This window comes from Trichomonas vaginalis, chromosome II, assembly GCF_026262505.1.
Source record: "Trichomonas vaginalis G3 chromosome II, whole genome shotgun sequence".
NCBI classification, from domain to species: Eukaryota; Parabasalia; order Trichomonadida; family Trichomonadidae; genus Trichomonas; species Trichomonas vaginalis.
The window spans coordinates 9,459,463-9,484,028 of record NC_067204.1 but is presented as its reverse complement, the minus strand read 5'-3'; the positions used below and the strand labels follow the sequence as shown (position 1 = coordinate 9,484,028).

Here is a 24,566-nt window from a genome sequence, read left to right as displayed (position 1 = left end):
GTAAAATATACGTTAACAGTTTTGTAAAGTGTCAAACCGTTATCTTGGGTGGGGTGGAGCGTAGTGCCACCATACCCAAGATAGGTATACTAACTACTAAACCTGATATGATCAGAGGAAGTGATGTGCGCTCACCTCGAAAACCATTTTTCATGCAGGACCAGCATGACTTGAAACGTGCAAAGAAACGCTCGACAATCTGCCTGTCTTGGGCAATGGCGTTGTTGCGTTCAACGTCTGCTTCTTCGTGGCTTCTCTTCATCACCACGGCAGTAAGGTGATATTTCTGGATTTCAATATAGCCCCGGTCGGCAAGTACAGGATATTGGTAATCATCAAATCCTCGCTTTACTGTCAAAAAATCCGAGACTTTTGACAAATCGAAAATCTTCTTGTCATGGACTGCAGCCATAAACTCAACGTTTTGATGTATGGCTTTTCCATCTGGTGACACGAGGACTTGGAGCTTAATACCGTTGCAGTGGTTTTTTTCATCCCAACTATAAAGCCTCTCTTCCTTTACCGAAGGAATGTTGAAAGGAATTGTAGTGCTGTCTACAGCTGCAACAGCATCAGGGAAGTTTGTAAATTTGTTCTTCATTGAAGTTAACGGTGGACAGTGATTGGGAAGAAAATAGCTCGCAAAGATTGGAAATGCAACATTGGTAGTTCTTGTAACTAATTTGGAATAGCATGACTGGGAAATATGTAGCAACGGACATAATGCTGAATAGGGCAAGTATGTGCAGTAATATGTGAGCGTGAGGAAGAGAGACTCGATTGTTGAAAATTTGACCTTCCTTCCTCTTCTGGCCCTTCCACAGTTGGATTCAATAATGTCAGCGAGGTATTCCAACTGTTCATATGTGAAGTTGCACAATGATCGGAGCTGGAGCTTTGGATGCATCCTGATGAATATTGAAATCGAGAACCTGGGCATTGGATTGGTCAATGTCATCTCTTTTGCCTCTTCTTCATTTAATGGCTCTTCATCTGTGTCGGAATTCTCAGGTGTAACAGTAACAACAATGTTCGCCCTTCTGGATTCTTTTATCTTGGTGATGATATCTTCATCGCATGGTTCATCCATGTTGATAAATGAAGTGATTAAAAGATATAAAAATCTTATCAAATTTGAAATAGAGTTCAAAATTAATAAATAATGAAACCCAATCAATTTAATCATATCTAGATATCCTAATATATATCATTTTAAACTTGAAATTAAGAAACTGTGAAGAATTAAAAAACGTTTAAAATCTTTCATACAATTTAATCATATCTATATATTCTAGTATATATCATTTTAAACTCGAAATTAAGAAACTGTGAAGAATTAAAAAAAAACGTTTAAAATCTTTTAATAGAAATAGTTTATTTAAAAAATAAAAGTTTAACTGGTGCATAAGTAAAAATTAGATTCTCGAACTTATTATTATTTTTGATTGAAATATTAAAATAGTATTCCAATCAAAAATAATAATAAGTTCGAGAATCGTAATTTTAGAACTTTTTTACATTCTTCACGCCTGTAAAAATATTCCATAATTACAGATTTTATTAATTACTACTTTTTTAGATACATTCTAAAGCTGGCGAAGCAACGCTAAAGTGATGATTAACAGTGAATCACTGCGACGACCCAACATAATATATTGAGATTAATTTTCTAGGCACGGTTGAAATGGCGGAGACCTTCTGGCTGTGCCTCAGAGCCCCTAAAATATTTCAAAAGAAATATTTCTACCATTTCGTCGAAAGATTAATCTCTGACTATGTCCGAGATAGCATCACTCAGGCGAAAGTATTACGCCGAGAATACCGATAGAAGTTTCTATCTAGTATAAGCGCCAGTATTTAGAAGAAAACATCTAAAAAAATGAACTATTTGTTCCATTCAATTATCAATTTTTTTTGTGAAAAAAGAAATTTTGAAATTATACTTATAATATTGTTAGCATATATAAAATAAACATTTTGGGAAAAATTATAAAATTTTCCAAAATTTACCATCGAAAATTTTCCCAAAAATTTTCAAAATTTTCCCAAATATCCATCAACATTTTTCCCAAAAAATTTCACAGGAAAGTTTACCAAAGCGGAACCCAACTAATATGTTCAATTCATGAAAATTTTATTTTAATTTACTAGGTTTATATAAACTTTTGAACCTTTTATAATGTATATAACAACTCAAATCAATTGCAATTCATTAATTTATTTGTTTGAGACAAATCATTAATTTATTGATTTTTTTGAAACAAAAAAAAGGACATAGGAACTATTCAATTTGTTTGTAATCCTTTTTTATCCACACTTGCTGAAAAAATAAAAAAAATTAATTGTTATATAAAATATCTTTGTATATCATACCGAAATGCATCACTAGCAAAAGTGACATTTGGCGCCAATTTTAAATTAGTGGATTTTGTGTTTATTACTTAAAAAATATAATTGATAAAATATAATTAACATTAATAGAATAATATGGATAAGATTTGATAAAAAACAATCATAAATTTTTTTGGGTGCCATATAGAGAACTATAGTCTGCGAGGTACTGATTCTATCCATGTACCTCGCAGACCATAGTTCTCAGCCAAAATGGCTGAAAATTGCTCACAATTGTTGAAATTGTGAGCAATTTTTAGCCGTTTTGGCTAAGAATTGGAAGGTGTGAGTACTATAGCATGTAATAGTATCTCACACCCTCCAATTCTTCCTATGGCGCCGAAAAATTTTTGGTGAAATGTCGTCGCATTTCACCAAAAATTTTCGGCGCCATATAGAGAACTATAGTCTGCGAGGTACTGATTCTATCTATGTACCTCGCAGACCATAGTTCTCAGCCAAAATGCCTCTAAAATTTGTATACCTATAAACTCAAACTTCAATATATTCAATTTTATTTTTATAATTAATTTAAATATATCCATATAATTCTAATGTTTTCTTTTAATTTAAATAATAATAATAATAATTAAAAATAAAAATAAACTTTTCTATAATATTTATAAAGCTGATTTGATATATAACACATTTAGCTTAACAAAATAACTTAGAAAAATTGCCGCGCAAAATAAGAGTAAGTATCACTTTTTTGTCACTTTTTCTAGTGATGCATTTCGGTACGGAACAATATAAAATATCTTTGTATTTTGATTACATATTCTATATGTGGTATTCCGCAAATCATATTTCATATTCCATATGTGGTATTACATATTCCAATAAAAGGCACTTAATGTGCATTTTCTAATTCAATTAGATTTGCACATTAAGTGCCTTATTATTATAATAACTTTAATATGGAATAAGTCAAGTTTATTCCAATATACGAGCTTATGCTCATATGTCGGGTTAAAATCTGGCGTTTGGCAATGTCGCAAAACGCCGATATGCTAATTCCTAAAAAATTTTTTTTATGAAAAAATTCTTTATTCGCAAAAGGTATAGTATTTGCTCATGTACGAACATATGCGAGAAATTCCCAATTTGTTGAATATACCACAGACTATCTTATCTTATTTTTCATAAAAATGACCGAATTTCACATTTTTGTAAACGGTTTCATATTCTGAGTGGGAAACACCATCTACAATAGATTTCAGACATGAAACAAAAATTTCTCTTTAAGTGCGATTAAAACAGACATTTCATAACCTTTAATTTCGAAATCTTCAACAACAACAGTAGTTTCGTTTCTTTTTTATGCTTCCCCTCAACAACTTTAACACTACATTGAAATTGATTTACTAAAAAGATCTATAATCGTATACAAATATCAAAAAATTGCAATCTTTTCTTGCCTTACGCTCAACAAACTTAGATGTTAGACAAATTCTTTTCATCTACACCTTAAACGTTTATTAATTCTGTTAATTACTGATATTAGTCTGATTTTTTTAAATCGCATATTAATTAGCTAAATAACAATCTTCGTCCATTCGATACTGAAGTACAATATTTATTGCCATTAAATTATTCTACAAGCGTTATCAATTTCTTGATATTAGTTTATTCAAAAAAATTATTTTTTTTTCAAAAGAGGTGAATAACCACACTTTTTACATTACATTTCTACAATAAATGAGAAAACCGATATCTCTGCACAGTTTTCAATACTTGAATTTGAAATTCAATTTAAACGTGGAGTTTATAATGAAATATGTATACCTTAACAGATCAATTCAGAAAATTGAGTATGCGATCTGAAAAGACTGCATAATTAATATTTTTTATTACTTATTTTTGATAAACCATATTTTAAATAAACCTATACTATATTTCTGCATTCAAGGGAAGCCAAATACGGAAAAGTAAATGAAAAATTAATTTTTATTTCTCATGAAATTCATTTTTGAAATTAAAAGAAAAATTAAGAAAAGCGCATTATGAGATGAGAGGCTCGGCTGTTTCTTTACTATTATTTTTTCCCATTTTAATCTTTTTCATTGATATTTGCGCCATGTGAGATAAGAAGTTCGACCATATTTTTGTTGTTATATTTTGTTGCATAATAAAGAGCAGTATTTCCAAAATTATCTTTTTCATTGATATTTGCACCATGTGAGATTAGAAGTTCGGCCATTTCTTTACTATTATTTTCTGCTGCATGATGAAGAGCAGATTTTCCATTATTGTTGTTTTCATTGATATTTGCACCATTTGAAATGAGAACTTTGGCTGTTTTTTTACTATTTTTTGACGCTGAAATATGAAGAGCAGTATTTCCAAAATTATCTTTTTCATTTATATTTGCACCATGTGAGATAAGTAGTTCGGCTATTTCTTTATTATTATGCTCTGCCGCAATATAAAGAGTGGACTTTCCATATTTTGTTTTTTCATTGATATTAGCGCCATGTGAGATAAGAAGTTCGACCATATTTTTGTTGTTATGTTTTGTTGCATAATAAAGAGCAGTATTTCCAAAATTATCTTTTTCATTGATATTTGCACCATGTGAGATAAGAAGTTCAACGATTTCTTTATTATCATTTTCTGATGCGATATGAAGAGCGGACTTTCCATGTTTAAATTTTTCATTGATATTTGCGCCATGTGAGATAAAAAGTTCGACAATTTCTTTATTATTTTGTTTAAATGCATAATAAAGATCAGTGTTGCCAAAATTATCTTTTTCATTGATATTTGCACCATTTGAAATGAGAATTTCAACGATTTCTTTATTATTTTGTTTTATTGCAATATGAAGAACAGATTTTCCATTATAGTAGTTTTCATTGATATTTGCACCATTTGAAATGAGAAGTTTGACAATTTCTTTACTTTTTTGCTTTGCTGCATAATACAGAGCGGTATTGCCAAAATTATCTTTTTCATTGATATTCGCACCATTTGAAATGAGAATTTCAACGATTTCTTTATTATTATGTTCTGATGCATGATGAAGAGCAGATTTTCCATTATTGTAGTTTTCATTGATATTTGCACCATTTGAAATGAGAAGTTTGACAATTTCTTTACTTTTTCGTTTTACTGCATAATAAAAAGCAGTATTGCCAAAATTATCTTTTTCATTGATATTTGCACCATGTGAAATGAGAACTTCGGCTGTTTCTTTACTATTATATTTTGCTGCAGAAAAAAGAGCTGTTCTCCCTCTTTCATCTTTTTCATTGATATTTGCACCATGTGAAATGAGAACTTCGGCTGTTTCTTTACTATTATTTGCTGCTGCATAAAAAAGAGGTGTGCTCCCTCTTTCATCTTTTTCATTGATATTTGCACCATTTGAAATGAGAACTTCGGCTGTTTCTTTACTATTGTACATTGCTGCATAAAAAAGAGGTGTCATCCCATAATATTCTTCATTGATTTTTGCACCATGTGATAAGAAATATTCGCAAAGAGATGAAATATTATGCTTCAATGATTGAACAAAGCACATGTTAATATCATTAGTTTGATCGAAATAAACTAAAAATGATTCAAGATTCTTATATTTTACGCAATATTCTAAATCGATCTTTAAATTGTAATTATTCATCAAGAATGTAACAAAATCAATGTTGTGCGAAATAATTGCATATATCATGCATGTTTTATTTGGTTTTTGATATTTCAAACATTCACTCATGATCTCTGGATTTCCGCCTAAAAATGAAAATTATAGACATTTTTGAGTTATTTCTGAGTTAAACTTTGTTCTTAAAAACTTGAAACAATCAACTGCACCGTGGTAACAACATAATTCAAGTAATGAATATCCTTCGTATGAATATGGATATAAATCACTTTTAAGTTTTTGGTCTTTATCAAATCCTTCTCCTTCTGTGGATGAAATGAATCTTTTTATATCGTTATACATAATTGCTCTGTAAATCGTATCTTCTTCATGAATATCAATATTTTCAAATTTAGGGTTTTCGAAATTATCAGATTTGTTTAATTTAATTCCATATTCTTTATAAAATAGGAATTTTAGAACAGTGTGAGCATTGGGGATATCTCTGACTTGATAATCATCATAGATTTGTTTGATAAGAAATAAATATGACTTTATATAGCGATTATTATACGGAATGAACTTTAAAATATCCATAATAATATCATGAGGATGGAATATCATTGAATCAATCAATTCTGTTTTGATCATTTTGTAAATTGAGTTTAATTCTTCTTCTTTTTCCGTTTTCAGCTGATATAATGCATTGCATGAATCTATATAGTATTTGCATATACTTCGCATTTCGAAGAAGTTATTTGGATGGAAGTCTTGAACAGACATTTAAAATTTTTAAGGGTTCCGTCCGACCACTTATCTCCTCTCAATTTTCATCAACTTCATGGCATCTTGTAGCCTCACATGATAGATGTCTTTCATTGCTACCATACACAATACGATAGTAATCATTCATATAAAGATATACATATATGGTAGGTTTATCTCAAAGTCACCATATTATCTTAAAGAGTGCGTTTTTTGCCTCAATTTCTAATTCAGATTCCGAAGATTTACTTGGTAAAATGCCTCTAGTTGCACCTAAAAAATTCGGTTTTTTCGACTCTATGGAAATTATTTAACTCTTCTTCAAAAATCAAATAATTCATAGATATTGAATTTTAGTACTTTAAAATATGCTTTTCTAGTAAATACAAATAAATGTAATGCATCTAAACTTAATGGTGCATATCTGCGTTTATAAAATATCCATTGAATTCATTGGAAATCAAATACTATGTTATGAATGTAGAAAACAATCACCACAAAAGATTTCTGATAATATATTTGAAATTTGATTAAGGTTACAGAGATAAAATGTCGAAAACAACACAATTTTCATACAGAAACATATACGAAAATATAATAGATTAAGTTGAAGCGCGATCTGAACAAATATTCCAACAATTTAGATCTCAATAAATGTGCTGTGAACTCTGAATAGAATTAAAAGAAAAAATAAATCAAATTTCAGATTAATACAGTAATTATTAAGGATAAAAATACATATTTATTAAACATAAAAAACATTTTTACAATAATGAATTCTCGGATACATATTTTGCCTGTTCCTGAGAGTCTTCTGTATAATTTATGCGTTGATCTCTTTCAGAAGCCCTTGCACGAAGATTTTCTTCATGACTAATCCTCTTTCTCGACTGGAAGTGCACTTGCTTCGCTCCGCAATAGAAGAAAAATTCAATAATTGGCTGATAACCAAATAAGTAGAATATTTCGTAGAAAAATCGAACAATACATGACTTACAGAACTTGAACATACACTCGCTACCAGATAAAGCGGCTGTTGTCATACCATTTGTTCGATATGTATGAAAAACAAATTTTTCTGGCAAATCTCCACGTACTTCTGCCAGAGCAACACGAGAAGCTCTTATTAGTTCACTTCTCATATTGTCTTCGTATACATATTCCGCATTACATCTGTAAATAATTTTTCTTCCAGAAACATCTTGTTTTGCTCCTTCTTCCTGCCATGATCCGTAATAAATAGGTTCCATTGATTTCTTAACAGGCATTAATTGGCTGTTGTTATCAAGATCAGTGACGTTGAAAGCAAATGCAACTGGATTTGGCGGAATTGATGCATTTTCTTCATTGATTGTCCTCAAATCCTCTTTGCTAACAACAGGAGCACGTATTTCTCGTAAGAATTTGACTGTGTCACATTGATTTGCAAGTGTAGATTTACTTACACAGCTACAGATGTCTCCGGACTTAGGATCTAGTGGATCAATGGGTTTACTATCACAACAGCATCCACAATACAAATGGTATCGTTGTTTATGGGCTTTTCTGAATGCAAGATTTTGTGGATTATATGGATCATTCCATTCGCAGCATTCTGGACCAAGAACACAGATGCTGCAGCGTGAAAATATATATCCGCATATGTAAGCGGATGAACTGATGGTGAAAAGGACGAGATGAACTCCTCCAAGGTAAATATGCATACAATAGATTCCATAGAAGAAGGAAGATGCAGAAAAGTTAATAACAAAACATGAAATCCATGTACAAGCGGCAATTTTGGTACCTGTAATTAAACTTAAAATTAACATCAAAAGAGTAGGGCAAAGACTAAGTCCAATTACCGTAAAAAGTTTTAATGGTTTGACACATGCTACAACTTCGGCATCATTTAAACAATAAAATATTTCTTCTCCATTATGAAAGTTTGATTTGCATGTACCATTACAAGCATCTTCTCCACAGCAAACTTCTCCTGGCTGCAATGCACTTTCATTACAGACTTCAAGAGAATGCTGAATTAGAAGCAATAAAAACATTTTGTAAAATTTTTTTTGTAAAATCGGATCCTAAAGATTTTAATATTGAAATTTGGAATTTCGGATTAATTTCCTTATATAATTGATTTACTGATTGAAACTCACAATTTTTCTTTGAAACCAGAGACTCAATGTCTTTCTAATTTTGGAGATATTGTGAGAGTAGTAACAATTTTATGTAAATCCAGCATGGAAACAATCATATACACTAATTCGGTCTCCATATTGTTTCTGCTTTATCTCTTTGGGAGATTAAAGGAAATCAAGATATAAAAATTAGCAATGATGAGTGTGTATGATTGCCATCATGCTACATTTACAAAAAGTTGTTACTTCTCCCGCGTTTTCATAATAGAGAGCATGATGGAAAAATTAGCATTGAATTTTGGTATTTTAGCATTAAATACAATTACCAAAATTTGAAACTTTCAATGCTAATAGAAAGCATGATGGAAAAAATAAATTGTGAGATCAAAATTTAGCGTTGAATATTTCCGGCAAACCCAAATTTTAGCTAAAAGTGACAGGAAAAAAAAACGTTTAGTATTAAAAAAAAGACCGATGAGAGCTTCGTTCGAAATATAGAGGGAACTGAGAATGCGCAACCATTCTCAGGGAATATTGGATGCTATTCCCGTTCCCTCTGTATGGAAAATTGAGGTTTTCAAAGGGAGTTAAAATAATATCAAATTTATACTAATTTACTTCAAAATACAAAAGTATTTGACAGCTAAAATTAGTTACTTTAGCAAGCCTATCAATACCCTTTTACGATTATTGCTACTTTTTCGAAATAAAATAAATTTATTATCAAAAACCTTTTTTTTCTTAGTAAAAATAAAAATGTTATTTTATATCAAGTTTTTATTCATAAATTTTTATAATGTTGTATAAATTTCATTAAAATTTACGTACATATTAAGGTACTTATCTTCTACATATATAATCTTCATTAGATATATACATGATAAATAAAATTCATAAAACATTAAAAATCAAAAAATTAGATGAACCTTGGCAATTAAACTTTATTAAATAATAGTTGTTTATAAATTATATTATATTATTATTTAATATTATTTTGATAATGAAGATTTTATTTTGCAATAATATAAACGAAATTTTTTACCTTATGAACTTTTGATGGAAATATGCAAATTTAAAATAATAAAGAAAGCCGCGAGCGAAGCAATCGGCTTAGTTCGAAGATTTTGATTCAAATCTTTGCTGATCTGTAATTCGCGGAAGCCGCGAGCGAATCGAGCGGCTTAGGTCTAAGATTTTGATTCAAATCTTTGCTTATATTCCTTAAATTCTTTATGAAACTCGCAACAGTTCCATAAAAAATTTTAAATTCTAAACTGTCGAAATTACCGATCGGTAATCACACCCTTCATGGGTGTGTCACTTTTTACAGGTGTGTCACTTTTAGCTAAAATTACCCCTACTCGAATTTTTCATTTTTTTCTGGAGGACAATGGAGCGCTTCTCAAGTGAGCAAGAGTTCATTTACTACTGTGCAAAACTTACTTCACAAGATGATGTTTCCCAGAGTGACATAGAAGGATTTCCTCTTCATTCAGATTTTCCTTATTATACATTTCGTTTAATGCTAGATACTATACCATTTGAAGGTGAATTAGCTAAAAAGAAACAAGTAATTACATCTGGGTGCATAAGATTATTACGAAGCGATGTTTGTTATTCTTATCGAAATAATATGGATGAAGAACTCTTGAATCAGACAGTAGAAATTGCCATAGCAGCATTCAATGAAACGTCAATAGATCCACATATGATAGCATATTTCTTATATTTAATCAAAGAAGATACACTTCCTTATTTATTTAAAGAATACTCTAGCCAATACCAAAACCAAGATAGTATATACACATCAAAGCTCTTATGGATTATTACAAATATGATTAGAATCTGTTACAAAGATATTGATTTCGTTACTCAACTAAATTCAATAATTGAAGACATATTAACACGAATTACAAGTCAGCAAATAGAACTTGCTGTCATACAAAAGTCTCTTTCTTCATTTTTTTCAATGTATTCTTCTTATTCACAAAATCTAGATCCAAATCCTCAATTTCATTTACTTGAGATATCTTTGGAATACATGGACCTTTTTGCTCAACCAGATTTGATTTTTACTGAATCTGGAAATTTGATATCTTCAATTTCTTATTTTTTCATGAGATTCGACCATCATTTTGATTCTATTATCAAAGAAAATACCAATATCATACATTCTTTCTTTGAAAAATCAATTTCACTTTTACAAATTTTATTATCAACAGAAAACAACTCAGATGTTCAAAGTTCTTTGATTTATGTACTTGGAGACCTTGTTAAATACCAGACAGATGAAGAAATCCAAGCAATATTACCTCTTTTAATCCTAGGATTAGTTTATTCTGATTTTGCATCAATTTTAAATGATCCAGAACAGTTTTTCAATGTTTTATTCGATTTCAACTCGAGTACTGATATGTACGCAACAGATAATGATTTAAGAACAAACTGTGCAGCATATTTAATTAAACTTTATAATGAAACAGATGATATACAACATATATATGATTTGTTTACTATTGCAAGTGAAAACAACAAAATTTTTGAGTTCATTTATTTGTTTTCTTCATTGATTCAGTATTTAATTGATATTAATGCCAAAATGGAAGATGACGTAGAAGACATTCTTGCTGCTTTAATTAGTTTATCTTCGGAATCTGAATTAAAAAATTGTTTCTTCTTTTTGTTTTATTCTATTCTTCCATTTTTCGGAAATTTGGAAGTTATTCCTGAAATGTACAAACACATTCAAGGTTTAGTAAATGTAGAAGAATCTATTGTTAAATCACAAGTAACATTACTCTTTAGAGCAATTAGGAATTCGATTTATTTAGATCAAAAAGAATTTTTGAACAAAGAAACTTTTGATAATATTTGGGAAGCGAAAGATTTGATTTTAAACAACGAATTTGAACTGACATGTTCCAAATTTATCCTTAAATTGCCTAAAGAACTAACTGTTGACTCCAAGATCTTCGAAAGCGCTCAACAATTAGTTAATGGATTATATGACAGAATTTTCGAAATTTTGAATGAATTAAATGATGAAAATGAAAAAGAATTAGAATATATCATGAATAAAGAAGGAAACAACATCAACTACATTCTCAAATCAATACCACAATGTGCTGTTATTCCTGAAATATTTGAAAAACAACTTATTGTACTCGAAAAGATTCGAGAATATGATTATTCTAGAGATGGATTAGTTTCAGCAGTAAGTCCTTTAGCATTGTATCCAGAAGCATATCCTTTCTACATGCAATACATGTTTAATGTGATTGATAATTTTGGTGATACATACTCATTTTTTATTTATGATATCGGTCGATATTTGTATGTTTTGTTTGATAAGAATCCAGATATTTTGGAAATAATTGATGGAAATGTTTATATTGTTCAAAATTTCCTTGAAAAATTTATTCCTTTAACAAATAATGATGTTTATTCTGTTACTGATATTGATTGTGAATTTATAATGATGATATTTATTAAGTGCTTGTTTGTTGGAAAGGGATTGACACAAGAATCAAAGATATCTTTACTTCAAATGATAAATAGTTTTGATGAAAAATTGAATCAGAAATATTTTGATTTAGTGAAACTGGCTGCTTTTATCCAAAATGAATATGAATTAGATGCAGCAACAATTATGAATGTAATGGAAAATGTTCAAAAAGGAAAATATCCTTACACTTATGAAAGAGCTCTGATTTCTACTGCATTTGATAAGATTAATGACAATCAGTTATGTCAAATTATGAATATATTGATAAAAGCAAATTATTTCGGGGATAAAACCGAAGGATATAAATTCCCTGATTATACTTTAATTCCTGGATTTAGCGATGTAGACTTCTTGGATGATGATTTCATTGAGGAAGACCAGCGAATGATCTTTGAAAAACATAAAGAACTATTATCTCATTTCAAGGAAATGAATGAGTAAAAATGTTTATATTATTGTTTTAAAAGAATTCGAATTACATTTAGTTGTTTTTTTAATCCATTACCGAGGTTAATTAATAATGAAAAAATGCGAATTTTACTTTATTCGCATTTTTGCAATAGGGAAATATCTGGTAATTTAAATAAGGACTCATTGGGAATAGTTTCGACATTTTATTTGCACACTATTAAAAAACTGCGAACTCTTTTATTTTGATTCGGACGATAACGATTATTTAAATTTATCCTTTCAATTAATAATGAAATAATGTATCAATTACAGTTATTCCTTAAAATTTTATTTGTTTGGTCGAATTCAATTTTTGTGAATCTTCAAACAATTTGTGATCCAAATTTTTAGGATAACTCTCATATCGAATGAATCAGTGAAAACCATATTCATCTATAAAATATTGCCTTCTGAAAAGATTCATATCAATTTGATAGAGAGGTTCAAATTTAGGCAAATGGCCTGACCAAATTTAAAATTTTAATGAATATTAGTGAATATCCACTAGCGAGAAATAACTTATCGAATACCCTCAATTAGTTACTCTTTGAAATCATTCAATATCAGTTGTTAACATTCAATAATTGAATGAGAAATAATTGTCAAATGATCTCATTTCATTATGAATTTTGGCTCAGACAACATCTCAGGTATTCATCCAAAGATCCTTGAAGCCATTGTAGAGGGAAATAAAGGCACAGATAACTCATATGGAGGCGATGCTTCAACAGCAGCTTTAAAAGAGAAATTAAAAGAAGTTTTTGAACATGATCTTGTCTATTATTTCGCATCAACTGGAACAGCAGCCAATTGCTTAGCATTATCAGCTTTGTGCCCTCCTTATGGAACAATTCTTTGTTCAGATTCAGCTCATATTCTTACAGATGAATGCACAGCTCCATATTTCTTTACTGGTGGCGCACGCCTTATGCATAGATCAAAATCTCCTTCCAAGTTTGATCCGAAACTCATATCAGAAACCATCAATTTCTCAAATTATTTACGTCCTCATGCAGGAAAACCAGTAGTTGTTTCAATTGCGCAGACAACAGAACTTGGCCAAGTATACACACTTGAAGAAATCAAAGAGATATGCGATGAGGCACACAAGTACGGTCTCAAAGTCCATATGGATGGCGCAAGATTTGCTAATGCATTAGTAAACCTCAACTGCACACCAGCCGAAATGTCATGGAAAGCTGGTGTAGATGTTCTTACATTTGGTGCCACAAAGAATGGCGGACTTCATGGTGAATTAATTATTTTCTTCAACCCAAGTGATGCTGAGAACTTCGATTTCATCCATAAACGTTCTGGCCAACTTATGTCTAAGACAAGATTCTTTGCCATGCAAATGCTTGCATATTTGAAGGATGATCTTTGGCTAGAACTTGCAAGACATTCAAATGCAATGGCTAAGCGTTTAGCTGATGGTGTCAAGGATGTTCCATGCATTAAACCATGGTTACCTCTCAAGACAAATGAATTCTTCATTGTTCTTCCAAAAGAATTGGCTGAGAAATTGTACAAGGCAGGCGCTCACTTCTATGAATGGGAGGGTAATCTCTCATTATATCGCTGGGTCACATCTTGGCAGACAACAGAAAAAGAAGTTGATGACTTTGTTGCTCTCATCAAAAGTTTGCTTTAAATAAATCTATAAATTGTAATTATTGATGCATTTCATTAGTTTTTAATAATTCATTATCATAAAGATTGAAAGTTATTTCTTTAGAGAGAAATTGTGTTGATCAAAGTTATCTGATAATTTTGAGTAAATAATATATGATCAAAGCTAATAAATAGGAGAATGCTGATAAAGTGAGCCTGTAAATAATGATGATTTTTATAGATTTTTCAAAATAAAGAGTTCGATTCCATAAAATAAAGGTACCACGGATATAAATGTAATAACGAAAGCCTTGGAATTCATAATGTATTATAAGCATATGTATATACTGTTATTCGTGAAGTTTTAGGCCATTCGTATGAAGGGATTATGAAATTTTTATTAAAATTCATGTAAAATGCAACTTTATGATACAGATATTGGTACCTTGCATTCTCTAATATAAAGAAGTCAATTCTTTGGCAAATTTGTCAAAAATGTTGAATTTGACTCTATCTTCATTACATATTCATCACCTTGATAAATCTCCATTATTTGTGGGCAACAATATCAAAGCAAACAATCTGCGAGCGAAATATATAGTTTCTCCAATTTTTTATAACCAAAGAAATTTATTAATCTCAAAAGCAGTATTTTCAAACAGTCTTTCACCAGCAATCTACTCAATACTCACTTTCGGAAATAAAACATTCTATCCAATTAATTATACAACGAAATATCCAAATCAAATTACAATTACGAGAGGTTCCTTCAGTAATTTTACAAGTACAGCAGTCATAGCAGATTCAAATTCACATCCAGATTCAAATATTCTATTTTCTAAATGCTTTTTCGTTGGATGCAGGTCCAATTTTTCAGGTGGATGCATCTTTCTTAGATTTGGCACAGCAAACATCTCAACAACATGCTGCGACTCATGCTCTTCCAATGATCGTGGTCATTTCCTTTATGCCGAAGATACCCACATTCCTGTCTTTTACTGCACATCTATTTACAGATCACCAGACGAATCACCACATCCATCAACTATATACGCTATTCAAAGAAACCAAATGATAGAAAAAGACTCTCATACGGTAAATTATTTAAATTCAACAAATGGACATGTTTACCAATATAATTCAGTGATGTACGTCTATAATACAATATTCCATATCAATTACATGCAAGCAGTTAACAATTCTGGCAATACAATTGCATTTTTCGATCAAATCCGCCAAAGCGTCATTCAATATGCTGTTTTCGCATACAACACAAATCATGAAACCAGTGTCATCAAATTACGCCATCTTTCACGTGTTCGGCTCGCTCCAAATTTAATATTATACAAAAATGGTCCAAAATCATTCGATATCGACTTAACAGAATCTCTATCTGATATATTTATTTCTGGAAAGGTTGATGAACCAGCAGAAACAGAGAGCGACGTGAAAATCAACTCAAAATTCAAACTCTTTTCAAAAACGAACATTTCGACACTGGAATTCGATATAACTCTTGACATGGATTGCATCATCACTCCTCGTTACAAATTTTCAAATAATATCAAAATTTCAATTGGTTTAATTTCGACGATAAACATTGTAGTTTTAGTTGTTTGTGTGTTCTTTATATTAAAGGATGTGAAAAATTGGATAAAAATGAATAACGAAGAAGGATCTTCAATTCCTGCTATGAAACCATAATATTTGACATCATGGGCTTGTGTTTGTACATTCTATCCTTTTAATTTGTTATTTTTGTTATTCTTTTTAGAATAATTTTTCTATTTTTTTCATCTTTTGAATAAATTTAACATTTAGTTGTTGTTTTTTAACTAGTATCATATACATACAAAATATCTCTTTTGTTTATTTCTGTTGTTGATATTCTTCAATTAAATCATCTTTGGAATTGATTTCTGCATCATGCCAAATCAAATATAAGATAAGAAAAGGAAAATAGAAATATATTGATCTTCAAAAAGAAATTACACTTGCTATATTTATTACTTTAGGCTCAATGTGAATGCATTTTTATAATAGGAAAATTTAGGCATCTCAATCTTCCCATACGAAGAAATTAAGAGAAAAGTGTCTATAGTACTATGTACCAACATAGACCGATGCGTATACAGAATATATTTATATTGAATGAATGCAATGATATATCCTTGAAAAATGGCTTTTTAGAATCCACAAAATTTGTTCTCATAGATCCATGATCATTAACAGAAATGATTCATGTTTATGATGTTGATGACAACATATACCAAATAAGCTTAATTTATTGGTTTAGCAGTGAAGCTAATGACCATATTGAATTATTAATCAGTGCTTCATGCTTACTAACTAACAAAATACTCAAGCATTCTATATGGAAATGATTTCAATGTTACCAAGCTCCTAAACAGTTATTTTCAAATTTGAATATTCATTCAATCATGATCAAACTCGAAATTTCTGATGTTTTCATTAAAAACATAACAATGTAAATATAATGCTAAAATTTTGGTCACAGGAACTTTTTACAAACATAAAAATCATAAAAATAAACAAAAAATTATAAATGAGTTCTTTTATTCGAGTTATTGCTAGATTTCAAGAAGCTCAACGACTTGGAAAGGATACTACACAGCTAATGCAAACATTAGCAGTATTTCTTAATGATTTTGTTATCGTTCCAGAGTTTTATTATCTTCCAATTGATATTTCATCACAATTGATTCTTGAACATAAAGGAAAATTCGCAAAGGATGTTGCAATATACATTATTGAAAACTTTGCACGTGTTTACAAACGAAATTGCTCATCTTCAGTCGAAGAAATGAATCAAGAAAACAAACAATTCTCTGGATTAGATATTTGCATGCAGATCAAGAAAATCCTTACATGGCCTGAAGAGAATCCAGTAATTTCAGTGAAACCTCCTTTAGAATCAACAAATGAAAATAAATATCATATTCAAATGATAGAAGCAAGCTATAACCAAAAGCTAGATGTACTAAGAAATGAATATGAAGAAGAAATGTTTAGATTAAATGCAGTTAAATGGGATATTAAAAACGAAATCGATTCTACAGACTACAAATGCTTTGTTCAGCAAAGAGATGCAGAAAAAGAGATAAACAAGCTCTTAGAACAACACAACGCAAAATTAAAGGAAATTCATGAGAAAGAAACAGAAATTTTGAATAAAATTAAATATCTCGAGAACCGTATCAATAATCCAATTACCGAAGAGCAACAACAGCAGATTCTTAATGAATTAAACGCTGATCATAAGAAACAAGTCGAACAAATTACAAATCATCTGAAAGAAGAGATTGATTACATCAAAGAACAGTGGAGAAAGAACGATCCAAAGAGAAATACACCAGAGTGGCAGAGAGAAGAGGCTCGAAAGAAGAAAGAAGAATATGATGCAAAGAAAGAAGCTCTAAAGAAGGCCAAAGAAGCGGAAAAGGCAAAGAAACTTCTTGAGAAGCAGAAACAAGAAGCGTTCGAGAGATCTCTCGTTGAAGTTCCTCAAATTATTTACGATAATTTTGAATTTCCTGAGAAAATCATCAAAGTTCAACCAATTCATAAACCTAAGGAACCATCAATACCAAGGAATCCAAAGAATATCTTTGATTGCATTCTTGCAAACGATATTGAAAAAGCAAAGAGTCTTATTCAACGAAAGCCCGCTATTGTTAATGAATATGGCGATGCTCGTACATTACCACTCCAACAAGCCACAAAATACGATAGACCAGAGATAATCAAATTATTATTAGACAACGGAGCTGATATCAATGCTAAAGATGGTCTTGGAAGGACAGCACTCCATTATGCAATTATCAATGAAAGCACTTCTCTTGTAGATCTTCTCAAAACCAAAAATCCAAGAAATGATATTCCGGATAGAGAGGGTAAAAAGGCAATTGATTTACTTATGGACCGCAGGGACAGCAAGACAGCGCTAAAAGTAGCCATTAAAGAGGATAACAGGCGCGCAATGGCTGATATCTTCAAGAGATGGCCAGATATGGTCAATATGAAGCTTTCTGATGGAACTCAGTTGATTCATACTGCAGCATCTAAGGGATATCCTTATTCAATTGAACTTCTTTTGCAGTGGGGAGCTGATATCGAAGCAAAAGACGACTTTAACTGCACTCCATTCCATTACGCATGCAAGACTCATCAAGATGATGCCATCCAGTTCCTTTTGGACCATGGAGCTGATTATCATGCTTTAGATAACAATAAGAAGTTGCCTTTTGATTACTACCAACAATAAACAAAAATAAATTGTAATATAAACATATTATTGTTGTTATAAATTCTTTTTTATTAATTTTTCTTAAACTTTAATAATCTTCGTAATATTATTGTTGTTATTAATTAATTTATAAAGCATTTGGTTATGTTATTGCATCCAAATTAATTAGATTAGGAAATATCCCTATAGGAACCCACCCCAAGAAGGAAACAAACACTAGTCATCTTAATTATTATTAATTGTGAAATTACAATGTCAAAGCTATATACAAACTTTTCTATAGTGGGAATATAAATTCCAGGAGTTACAAAATGATTTCGATTAAATTTCTTGGTAATTACTTCATTATTGAAGGTGAAACTTAATCAAATAAGTATAACACTCATCATTATTGTTCACTATCTTATTTGAAATGCTTCATCTACAAATCAATTCATCTGAAAAGTGATTTCGAAAAGAACATATCAATAAAACACACAAGCGACTTTATTAAACTGATCAATTCATCTTGATACATTCAAATTTATGACTTTTCACATTAAAAATTATTTTGAATATCTATACGTTAAAGAAATCACAAAATCATATAAAAATCTTTTATGGAGCTAAACTGGGATAATTTAGAGTCACATACAGTTCCTATTCTCAGGCAAGCATGCAAACATCGCGGTATTTCCATTACATCATCAATGAGAAAGGCAAACATTATTTCTTGCTTGCAAGATTACAAGAATGAAAAGATGTCGATGAAAAATAATAGAGAAAATGTCAGTATGAATATCATTCAAGATTCATCGACCGTCAAACAGATGCTCTTAACTCCAATATCACTCCCGAGAGGAGGTTCTTTTAAGAAGCCGAAGACCAAATTACCATTTTTGCAACCTAATGATCCAGAAAATGAGGAAAAACATATTTCATTAGTTCAAAGATCTCCAATTCCAGCAGGGAAGAATACAATACAAAACATTCAAACTCCTCCTAAAATACCTATCGACCAGCAAGTTACGCCAATTATACTTCCGCAAAAGAAAGTGACTTTCAACACTCGTACATCACCAAGTGTTGCATCACTTAAAGCACCACTTGCTTTTAGCAATAGAAGGAAAAATTCTAAGAAAAAATATACCATGCTACTCGTACTCTCTATTGTGGCACTAATTCTCTTACTAAGTTTCCACTCATTCCTCAATTGATTTTTCTTTTTTTGTTTGGTTTATCTTTATATATTATAAATAGCCTCAATTTACCTGCTAAATATAAATTTCCTATTTCTAACAAGAATTTGGTTACTATATCAGAATTTGAATCAAACCTTAACTTGAATGACGTAATTTTTGCATTAAGGAAGCAAACACATATGTTGGAACATTTATCTAATCCAAACCATTTGTAATAAATAAAATTAAAAATTAAACTCTATTTTTATACATATAACAAAACAAAATAAACTTATCTTAAGTATGGGTACTCTGTACTGTTAGTTGGGAACTTTCCATGCTCTGCAGCATACATTCCAATCTTAATTGCGCGTAAAGCATCTTCAACATGCAAATAAATAGGAAGATATGTATAATGGTTATATCCTCTTGTTGAAAATGTAAAATACATGACTTCATTTACCAAAGCTATTGATTGCATGTTAAAATCGTTGAAATCGAGCTGACAAGAAACAACAACAGTCTTTGGATGCATGAAAAATGTTCTAATGAGGTTTGAACCCGTAATTCCAAATAAGAATTTAATTGATGCGTAAGAAACTGCAGAAGAACGAATATCTGGGTACAAATCACGTAAATCACCCCATAGAATATCAGGGTATAGCACTGAAAGCATAGTTTTAATTCCATCAAGATTTGAAATTCTTCTTTTTTGATTTTTATCACGATTCATTAAAACATAGCGCGTTGGCTTTATATCATACACTCCAAATGCTTGTTTCAAGTAAATTGAAAGGTTTCTGTATGCAGTTCCTGGATGTCTGAAATAAGAAGGAGGATAAAGCGTTGTATGAAGATTCTTTGCTAAAATCCATTCTCCTTCTTTGAGGTAAAGTATTTGTGATACTGTAAAGTTTAAACTGAGTAATAATTCCGTACAATATGGATTATTTCCTTTTACAACGATTTTTGAATATTTCCAAATGTCGCGAGGTATACACATAAGTGGTGCTAGAACATCTATAAAGAAATGCCCGTATTCATCTGCATGTCTATCTCCAATTGCAATCACATTTTCATAAGTTCCTACGAGAGTATGCTGATATTGTTTTAAGTCATATCTGTATGCCCAGTAATCTTCCATAATGTATATGTATTTTCCATCACATATCAAAGACCAAGAATTTACATACTTATTTTGAAGAACTGCATATGTGGTAGATAGTTTTTGAGCGTAATTAATGACTTTATCATGGGTGTTATATGAAACTACACCGGAATCATCGTAAGATTTTCTTGATAATTCATCAATAATAAGATTATTTGGGTCAATATGATAATATTCGAGGATTTTTTGTGATTTTATCAAATAACTTGAAGGTAAATGCCTGCTTATTTTGATTGTAGTGTTAAAAATTGGAATATAACATTGAGAATCCAAATATTTGAGGTATTTTGGAATATAAATGATCAGAGATGCAACAACTGATATTGCTATCAGAAAAATTACGGCTATCATGCGTTTCTGCCGAGAGCACAAGAACATCAGACGCTCTCGAAGAACATTCATGATAAATAAGTAACAAATTAAAAGAGATAGTTGAAGTTCAAACCATAATGCCACTAAGTATAGGCTGAATTCAATATAAAAAGCAAAAAAATCTTATCAAAAAATCAATAATTAAATTTTTTCTATAAAAATACTAACAATTTATTAATATATGAATCATATATAAATATACAAGTATTCAATTGACGTTACTAAGGTTTTCTGGTATTGATTTAGCTCTAATCATCGCACTTTCACCTGATGAAGGGTAGAAAGTAACTAATGTAACAAATGGCTTCGGGAATATAAAGTCGAACATGAAAAACATGTTTCCATGATGAGTTAGGATGTCGAATAGGGATAAACCTGCAGATATGATAGCAAAAGGAAGATTAAGCGAATACAGTGGTATTATATATTTCTCTGGTAATATCCAGTTAGGCTGAGATAAAGCTAATTGAAGAAATGAAAACAAAGCTAATCTTTTGATCCGATGGAATGGATATAACATAATAAAATGTATCTTTCTATTGATGATAATATTTCTTTTGGCTCCAAATAGTAAAGAATCGAGATAATCAATGAAACATGGAGCACTAAAGCACAATATGATGCTAAAAATCACTTTTGTGTAATCCTGTTGGAAGTATGTGATCAAGTTATACATCGTATTGTTTAAAAGCATTGAATTTCCGAAAAATGATAAAATTTGTACTAAAGTTATTACAAGTTGCAATCTGATAATGGAAAATACAAGGTCAAACGGAATTAAGTTAAGAGAAATCCATACATACGTATATTTAAAAATCACTGAATAATCTTGAAGTTCTGGCAATGTAGAGTGAACAATTCTTCCGTAAAAGAACCTAGGACTGTACACTAGGAAAAATCCAAGAATATAGCTTCTGCATGGATGTAATCCTCCAATAGGAGCTACCATTCGAATATAATAGCAAACATAAAGCGCATGAATAATAAAGTAGAATTGGAAGAAGTTTGAATTGAAAAAGTATTTGATTATTACTGATGGAGAAAGTATCTGAACCACTGAATATAAATTAACAATCATTTTATTAATTTTTGACATGTAAACCAAACAAAATTTGCAATGGATCTCAAAACAGAATCTTGCATTTCAGTTTTGTTTCTATAATCAACACTTGATTCTATATATTTTTCATTGAAATTTTGTTCATTTGCCTCATGAAATATCAAGGGTTGAAAGTTACAAGCTCTCAATTTTCGTCCCTTTTGTACGTTTATTATAATTGTAGCATATTGTCATCAAGCACGCGACTAACCAGCAAAGACGTGTCCTCTAATTCCGTCCCTAGTTCAAGAATCTGGAACTATTTAAGCAAAAACATTCGATTTCAAAATCAAGCATTCTTTATTCAACGAGTAAAACATTAAAGTATGATTTGTCATACACGGAATAATGACAAGCTCTTAGAGTATGTTTAGTACAGAGTTACTGCCAACTTGAGTTCTTGAATTTGGTAAGTTAGAACAAAAGAAGCCATATGTCGCATCTAAGGACTTGTACTTATCAGAGTATTACTAAATGTTTAAGAATGTTAGTTATTCGTCCCAAACTCGTACGTTTCCACGCGAATCTTGATAATAAATATACTATTTTGGACTTTTTGCAATAAATCTCTTTTTACCACGTTAGCATATCTGTGTGTATGCTACCTAACCTCTTTAGAGACCATTAAGATAATGTTTTTTGATACTTTTTCAAGACTATGCCATAAAGTAGGGATGCGACGGTTTTACGCCATGACCGTTTAAAAATAGAATAATACGCCATTTTTGGGGCCAAATGGCGGGTACGAAGTAGCCGCCATTCGGCCGAATAACAAAACAATACAAAATTATCGCCGTCCTTTTTTTTCTTTCTTTCTTTCTCTTTTTTTTTTTTCTCTCTCTCTCTCTCTCTCTTTCTTTTCTCTTTCCTCTTTTTACTCCTCTTTCTCTTTTCATCATTAAACGTAGAAAGATATATTAATATTATTTTAAAATTAAAAAAAAATAAAGAAAGTATAATAAGTAATTATTTAGTTATCGATATATATATGTAAAGTGATAATCTGAGGATAATCTGAGGAGGAGTCTGAGGATTAGACCGAGGAGTAGTTTGAGGAGTTTGATGATAATCTGAGGAGTTTGAGGAGTAGTCTGAGGAGTTTGAGGATAATCTGAGGAGGAGTCTGAGGATAATCTGAGGAGTTTGAGGATAATCTGAGGAGGAGTCTGAGGATTAGACCGAGGAGTAGTCTGAGGAGTTTGAGGATAATCTGAGGAGGAGTCTGAGGATAATCTGAGGAGTTTGAGGATAATCTGAGGAGGAGTCTGAGGATTAGACCGAGGAGTAGTCTGAGGAGTTTGAGGATAATCTGAGGGGGGGTCTGAGGATAATCTGAGGGGGAGTCTGAGGATAATCTGAGGAGGAGTTTGAGGATAATCTGAGGAGGAGTTTGAGGATAATCTGAGGAGGAGTTTGAGGATAATCTGAGGAGGAGTCTGAGGATAATCTGAGGAGGAGTTTGAGGATAATCTGAGGAGGAGTCTGAGGATAATCTGAGGAGGAGTCTGAGGATTAGACCGAGGAGTAGTCTGAGGAGTTTGAGGAGTAGTCTGAGGATAATCTGAGGAGTTTGAGGATAATCTGAGCATAATCTGAGGAGGAGTTTGAGGATAATCTGAGGATGAGTCTGAGGATTAGACTGAGGAGTAGTTTGAGGATAATCTGAGGAGGAGTCTGCGGATAATCTGAGGAGTAGTTTCAGGAGTAGTCTGAGGACCAGTCTCAGGACTAGTCTGATGAGGAGGACTCTAAGGAGTAGTCTGAAGAGTAGTCTCAGGAGGAAGATCTGAGGAGTAGTCTGATGAGGAGGGGTCTAAGGAGTAGTCTGAGGATGATGAGTAATCTGATAAGGAGTAGTCTGAGGATGATCTGAGGATAACCTGATGACTAGTCTAGGAGTGGTCTAATAAAAATGTAAAATATTTTCAAAGAAAAAATTCTATGAATTTTATATTTTAATTCTTAGCATTATACTGAATAAAATAAACATAAATATCAAAATTTGAAATTGAACACGCCAAAAAATTGATAATCCACATTCAATATTTTGTAAGTGGCGTACATTTTGAATA

At 31.0% G+C, this 24,566-nt stretch overlaps 11 protein-coding genes across 11 annotated transcripts, besides 3 other annotated features; 5 read left to right on the top strand and 6 right to left on the bottom strand.

The window, feature by feature from the left end:
* Window positions 1–95: part of a mobile genetic element that runs on past the window's edge.
* Window positions 32–1,090, bottom strand: TVAGG3_0514350 (ZGC:162945 family; the record flags this gene model as incomplete). The annotated part of the gene is made up of 1 exon (XM_001306278.1): window positions 32–1,090. One exon carries the CDS (start codon window positions 1,088–1,090, stop codon window positions 32–34), a length of 1,059 nt encoding a protein of 352 aa, XP_001306279.1.
* Window positions 32–1,090: a mobile genetic element.
* Window positions 1,091–4,441: 3,351 nt separating this feature from the next.
* On the bottom strand, window positions 4,442–6,103 carry TVAGG3_0514330 (cyclin-dependent kinase inhibitor 2C-related family; the record flags this gene model as incomplete). Its single annotated transcript, XM_001306279.1, has 1 exon — window positions 4,442–6,103. The coding sequence occupies one exon, from the start codon at window positions 6,101–6,103 to the stop codon at window positions 4,442–4,444; it is 1,662 nt and encodes a 553-aa protein (XP_001306280.1).
* A 30-nt stretch (window positions 6,104–6,133) lies between these two features.
* On the bottom strand, window positions 6,134–6,754 carry TVAGG3_0514320 (protein of unknown function (DUF3447); the record flags this gene model as incomplete). Its single annotated transcript, XM_001306280.1, has 1 exon — window positions 6,134–6,754. The coding sequence occupies one exon, from the start codon at window positions 6,752–6,754 to the stop codon at window positions 6,134–6,136; it is 621 nt and encodes a 206-aa protein (XP_001306281.1).
* A 746-nt stretch (window positions 6,755–7,500) lies between these two features.
* On the bottom strand, window positions 7,501–8,991 carry TVAGG3_0514310 (uncharacterized protein; the record flags this gene model as incomplete). The annotated part of the gene is made up of 1 exon (XM_001306281.1): window positions 7,501–8,775. The coding sequence occupies one exon, from the start codon at window positions 8,773–8,775 to the stop codon at window positions 7,501–7,503; it is 1,275 nt and encodes a 424-aa protein (XP_001306282.1).
* A 280-nt stretch (window positions 8,992–9,271) lies between these two features.
* Window positions 9,272–10,225: a mobile genetic element.
* A 27-nt stretch (window positions 10,226–10,252) lies between these two features.
* TVAGG3_0514290 (armadillo (ARM) repeat-containing protein family) lies at window positions 10,253–12,808 on the top strand (the record flags this gene model as incomplete). The annotated part of the gene is made up of 1 exon (XM_001306282.1): window positions 10,253–12,808. One exon carries the CDS (start codon window positions 10,253–10,255, stop codon window positions 12,806–12,808), a length of 2,556 nt encoding a protein of 851 aa, XP_001306283.1.
* A 228-nt stretch (window positions 12,809–13,036) lies between these two features.
* Window positions 13,037–14,468, top strand: TVAGG3_0514280 (L-threonine aldolase-related family; the record flags this gene model as incomplete). The annotated part of the gene is made up of 1 exon (XM_001306283.1): window positions 13,440–14,468. One exon carries the CDS (start codon window positions 13,440–13,442, stop codon window positions 14,466–14,468), a length of 1,029 nt encoding a protein of 342 aa, XP_001306284.1.
* A 415-nt stretch (window positions 14,469–14,883) lies between these two features.
* TVAGG3_0514270 (uncharacterized protein) lies at window positions 14,884–16,292 on the top strand (the record flags this gene model as incomplete). The annotated part of the gene is made up of 1 exon (XM_001306284.1): window positions 14,924–16,132. One exon carries the CDS (start codon window positions 14,924–14,926, stop codon window positions 16,130–16,132), a length of 1,209 nt encoding a protein of 402 aa, XP_001306285.1.
* Window positions 16,293–16,992: 700 nt separating this feature from the next.
* On the top strand, window positions 16,993–18,737 carry TVAGG3_0514260 (spectrin binding; the record flags this gene model as incomplete). The annotated part of the gene is made up of 1 exon (XM_001306285.2): window positions 16,995–18,713. The coding sequence occupies one exon, from the start codon at window positions 16,995–16,997 to the stop codon at window positions 18,711–18,713; it is 1,719 nt and encodes a 572-aa protein (XP_001306286.1).
* A 549-nt stretch (window positions 18,738–19,286) lies between these two features.
* On the top strand, window positions 19,287–20,099 carry TVAGG3_0514250 (SAP domain family; the record flags this gene model as incomplete). The annotated part of the gene is made up of 1 exon (XM_001306286.1): window positions 19,295–19,891. One exon carries the CDS (start codon window positions 19,295–19,297, stop codon window positions 19,889–19,891), a length of 597 nt encoding a protein of 198 aa, XP_001306287.1.
* A 48-nt stretch (window positions 20,100–20,147) lies between these two features.
* TVAGG3_0514240 (glycosyltransferase family) lies at window positions 20,148–21,425 on the bottom strand (the record flags this gene model as incomplete). The annotated part of the gene is made up of 1 exon (XM_001306287.1): window positions 20,148–21,425. One exon carries the CDS (start codon window positions 21,423–21,425, stop codon window positions 20,148–20,150), a length of 1,278 nt encoding a protein of 425 aa, XP_001306288.1.
* A 2,043-nt stretch (window positions 21,426–23,468) lies between these two features.
* Window positions 23,469–24,083, bottom strand: TVAGG3_0514230 (uncharacterized protein; the record flags this gene model as incomplete). The annotated part of the gene is made up of 1 exon (XM_001306288.1): window positions 23,469–24,083. One exon carries the CDS (start codon window positions 24,081–24,083, stop codon window positions 23,469–23,471), a length of 615 nt encoding a protein of 204 aa, XP_001306289.1.
* Window positions 24,084–24,566: the final 483 nt, after the last annotated feature.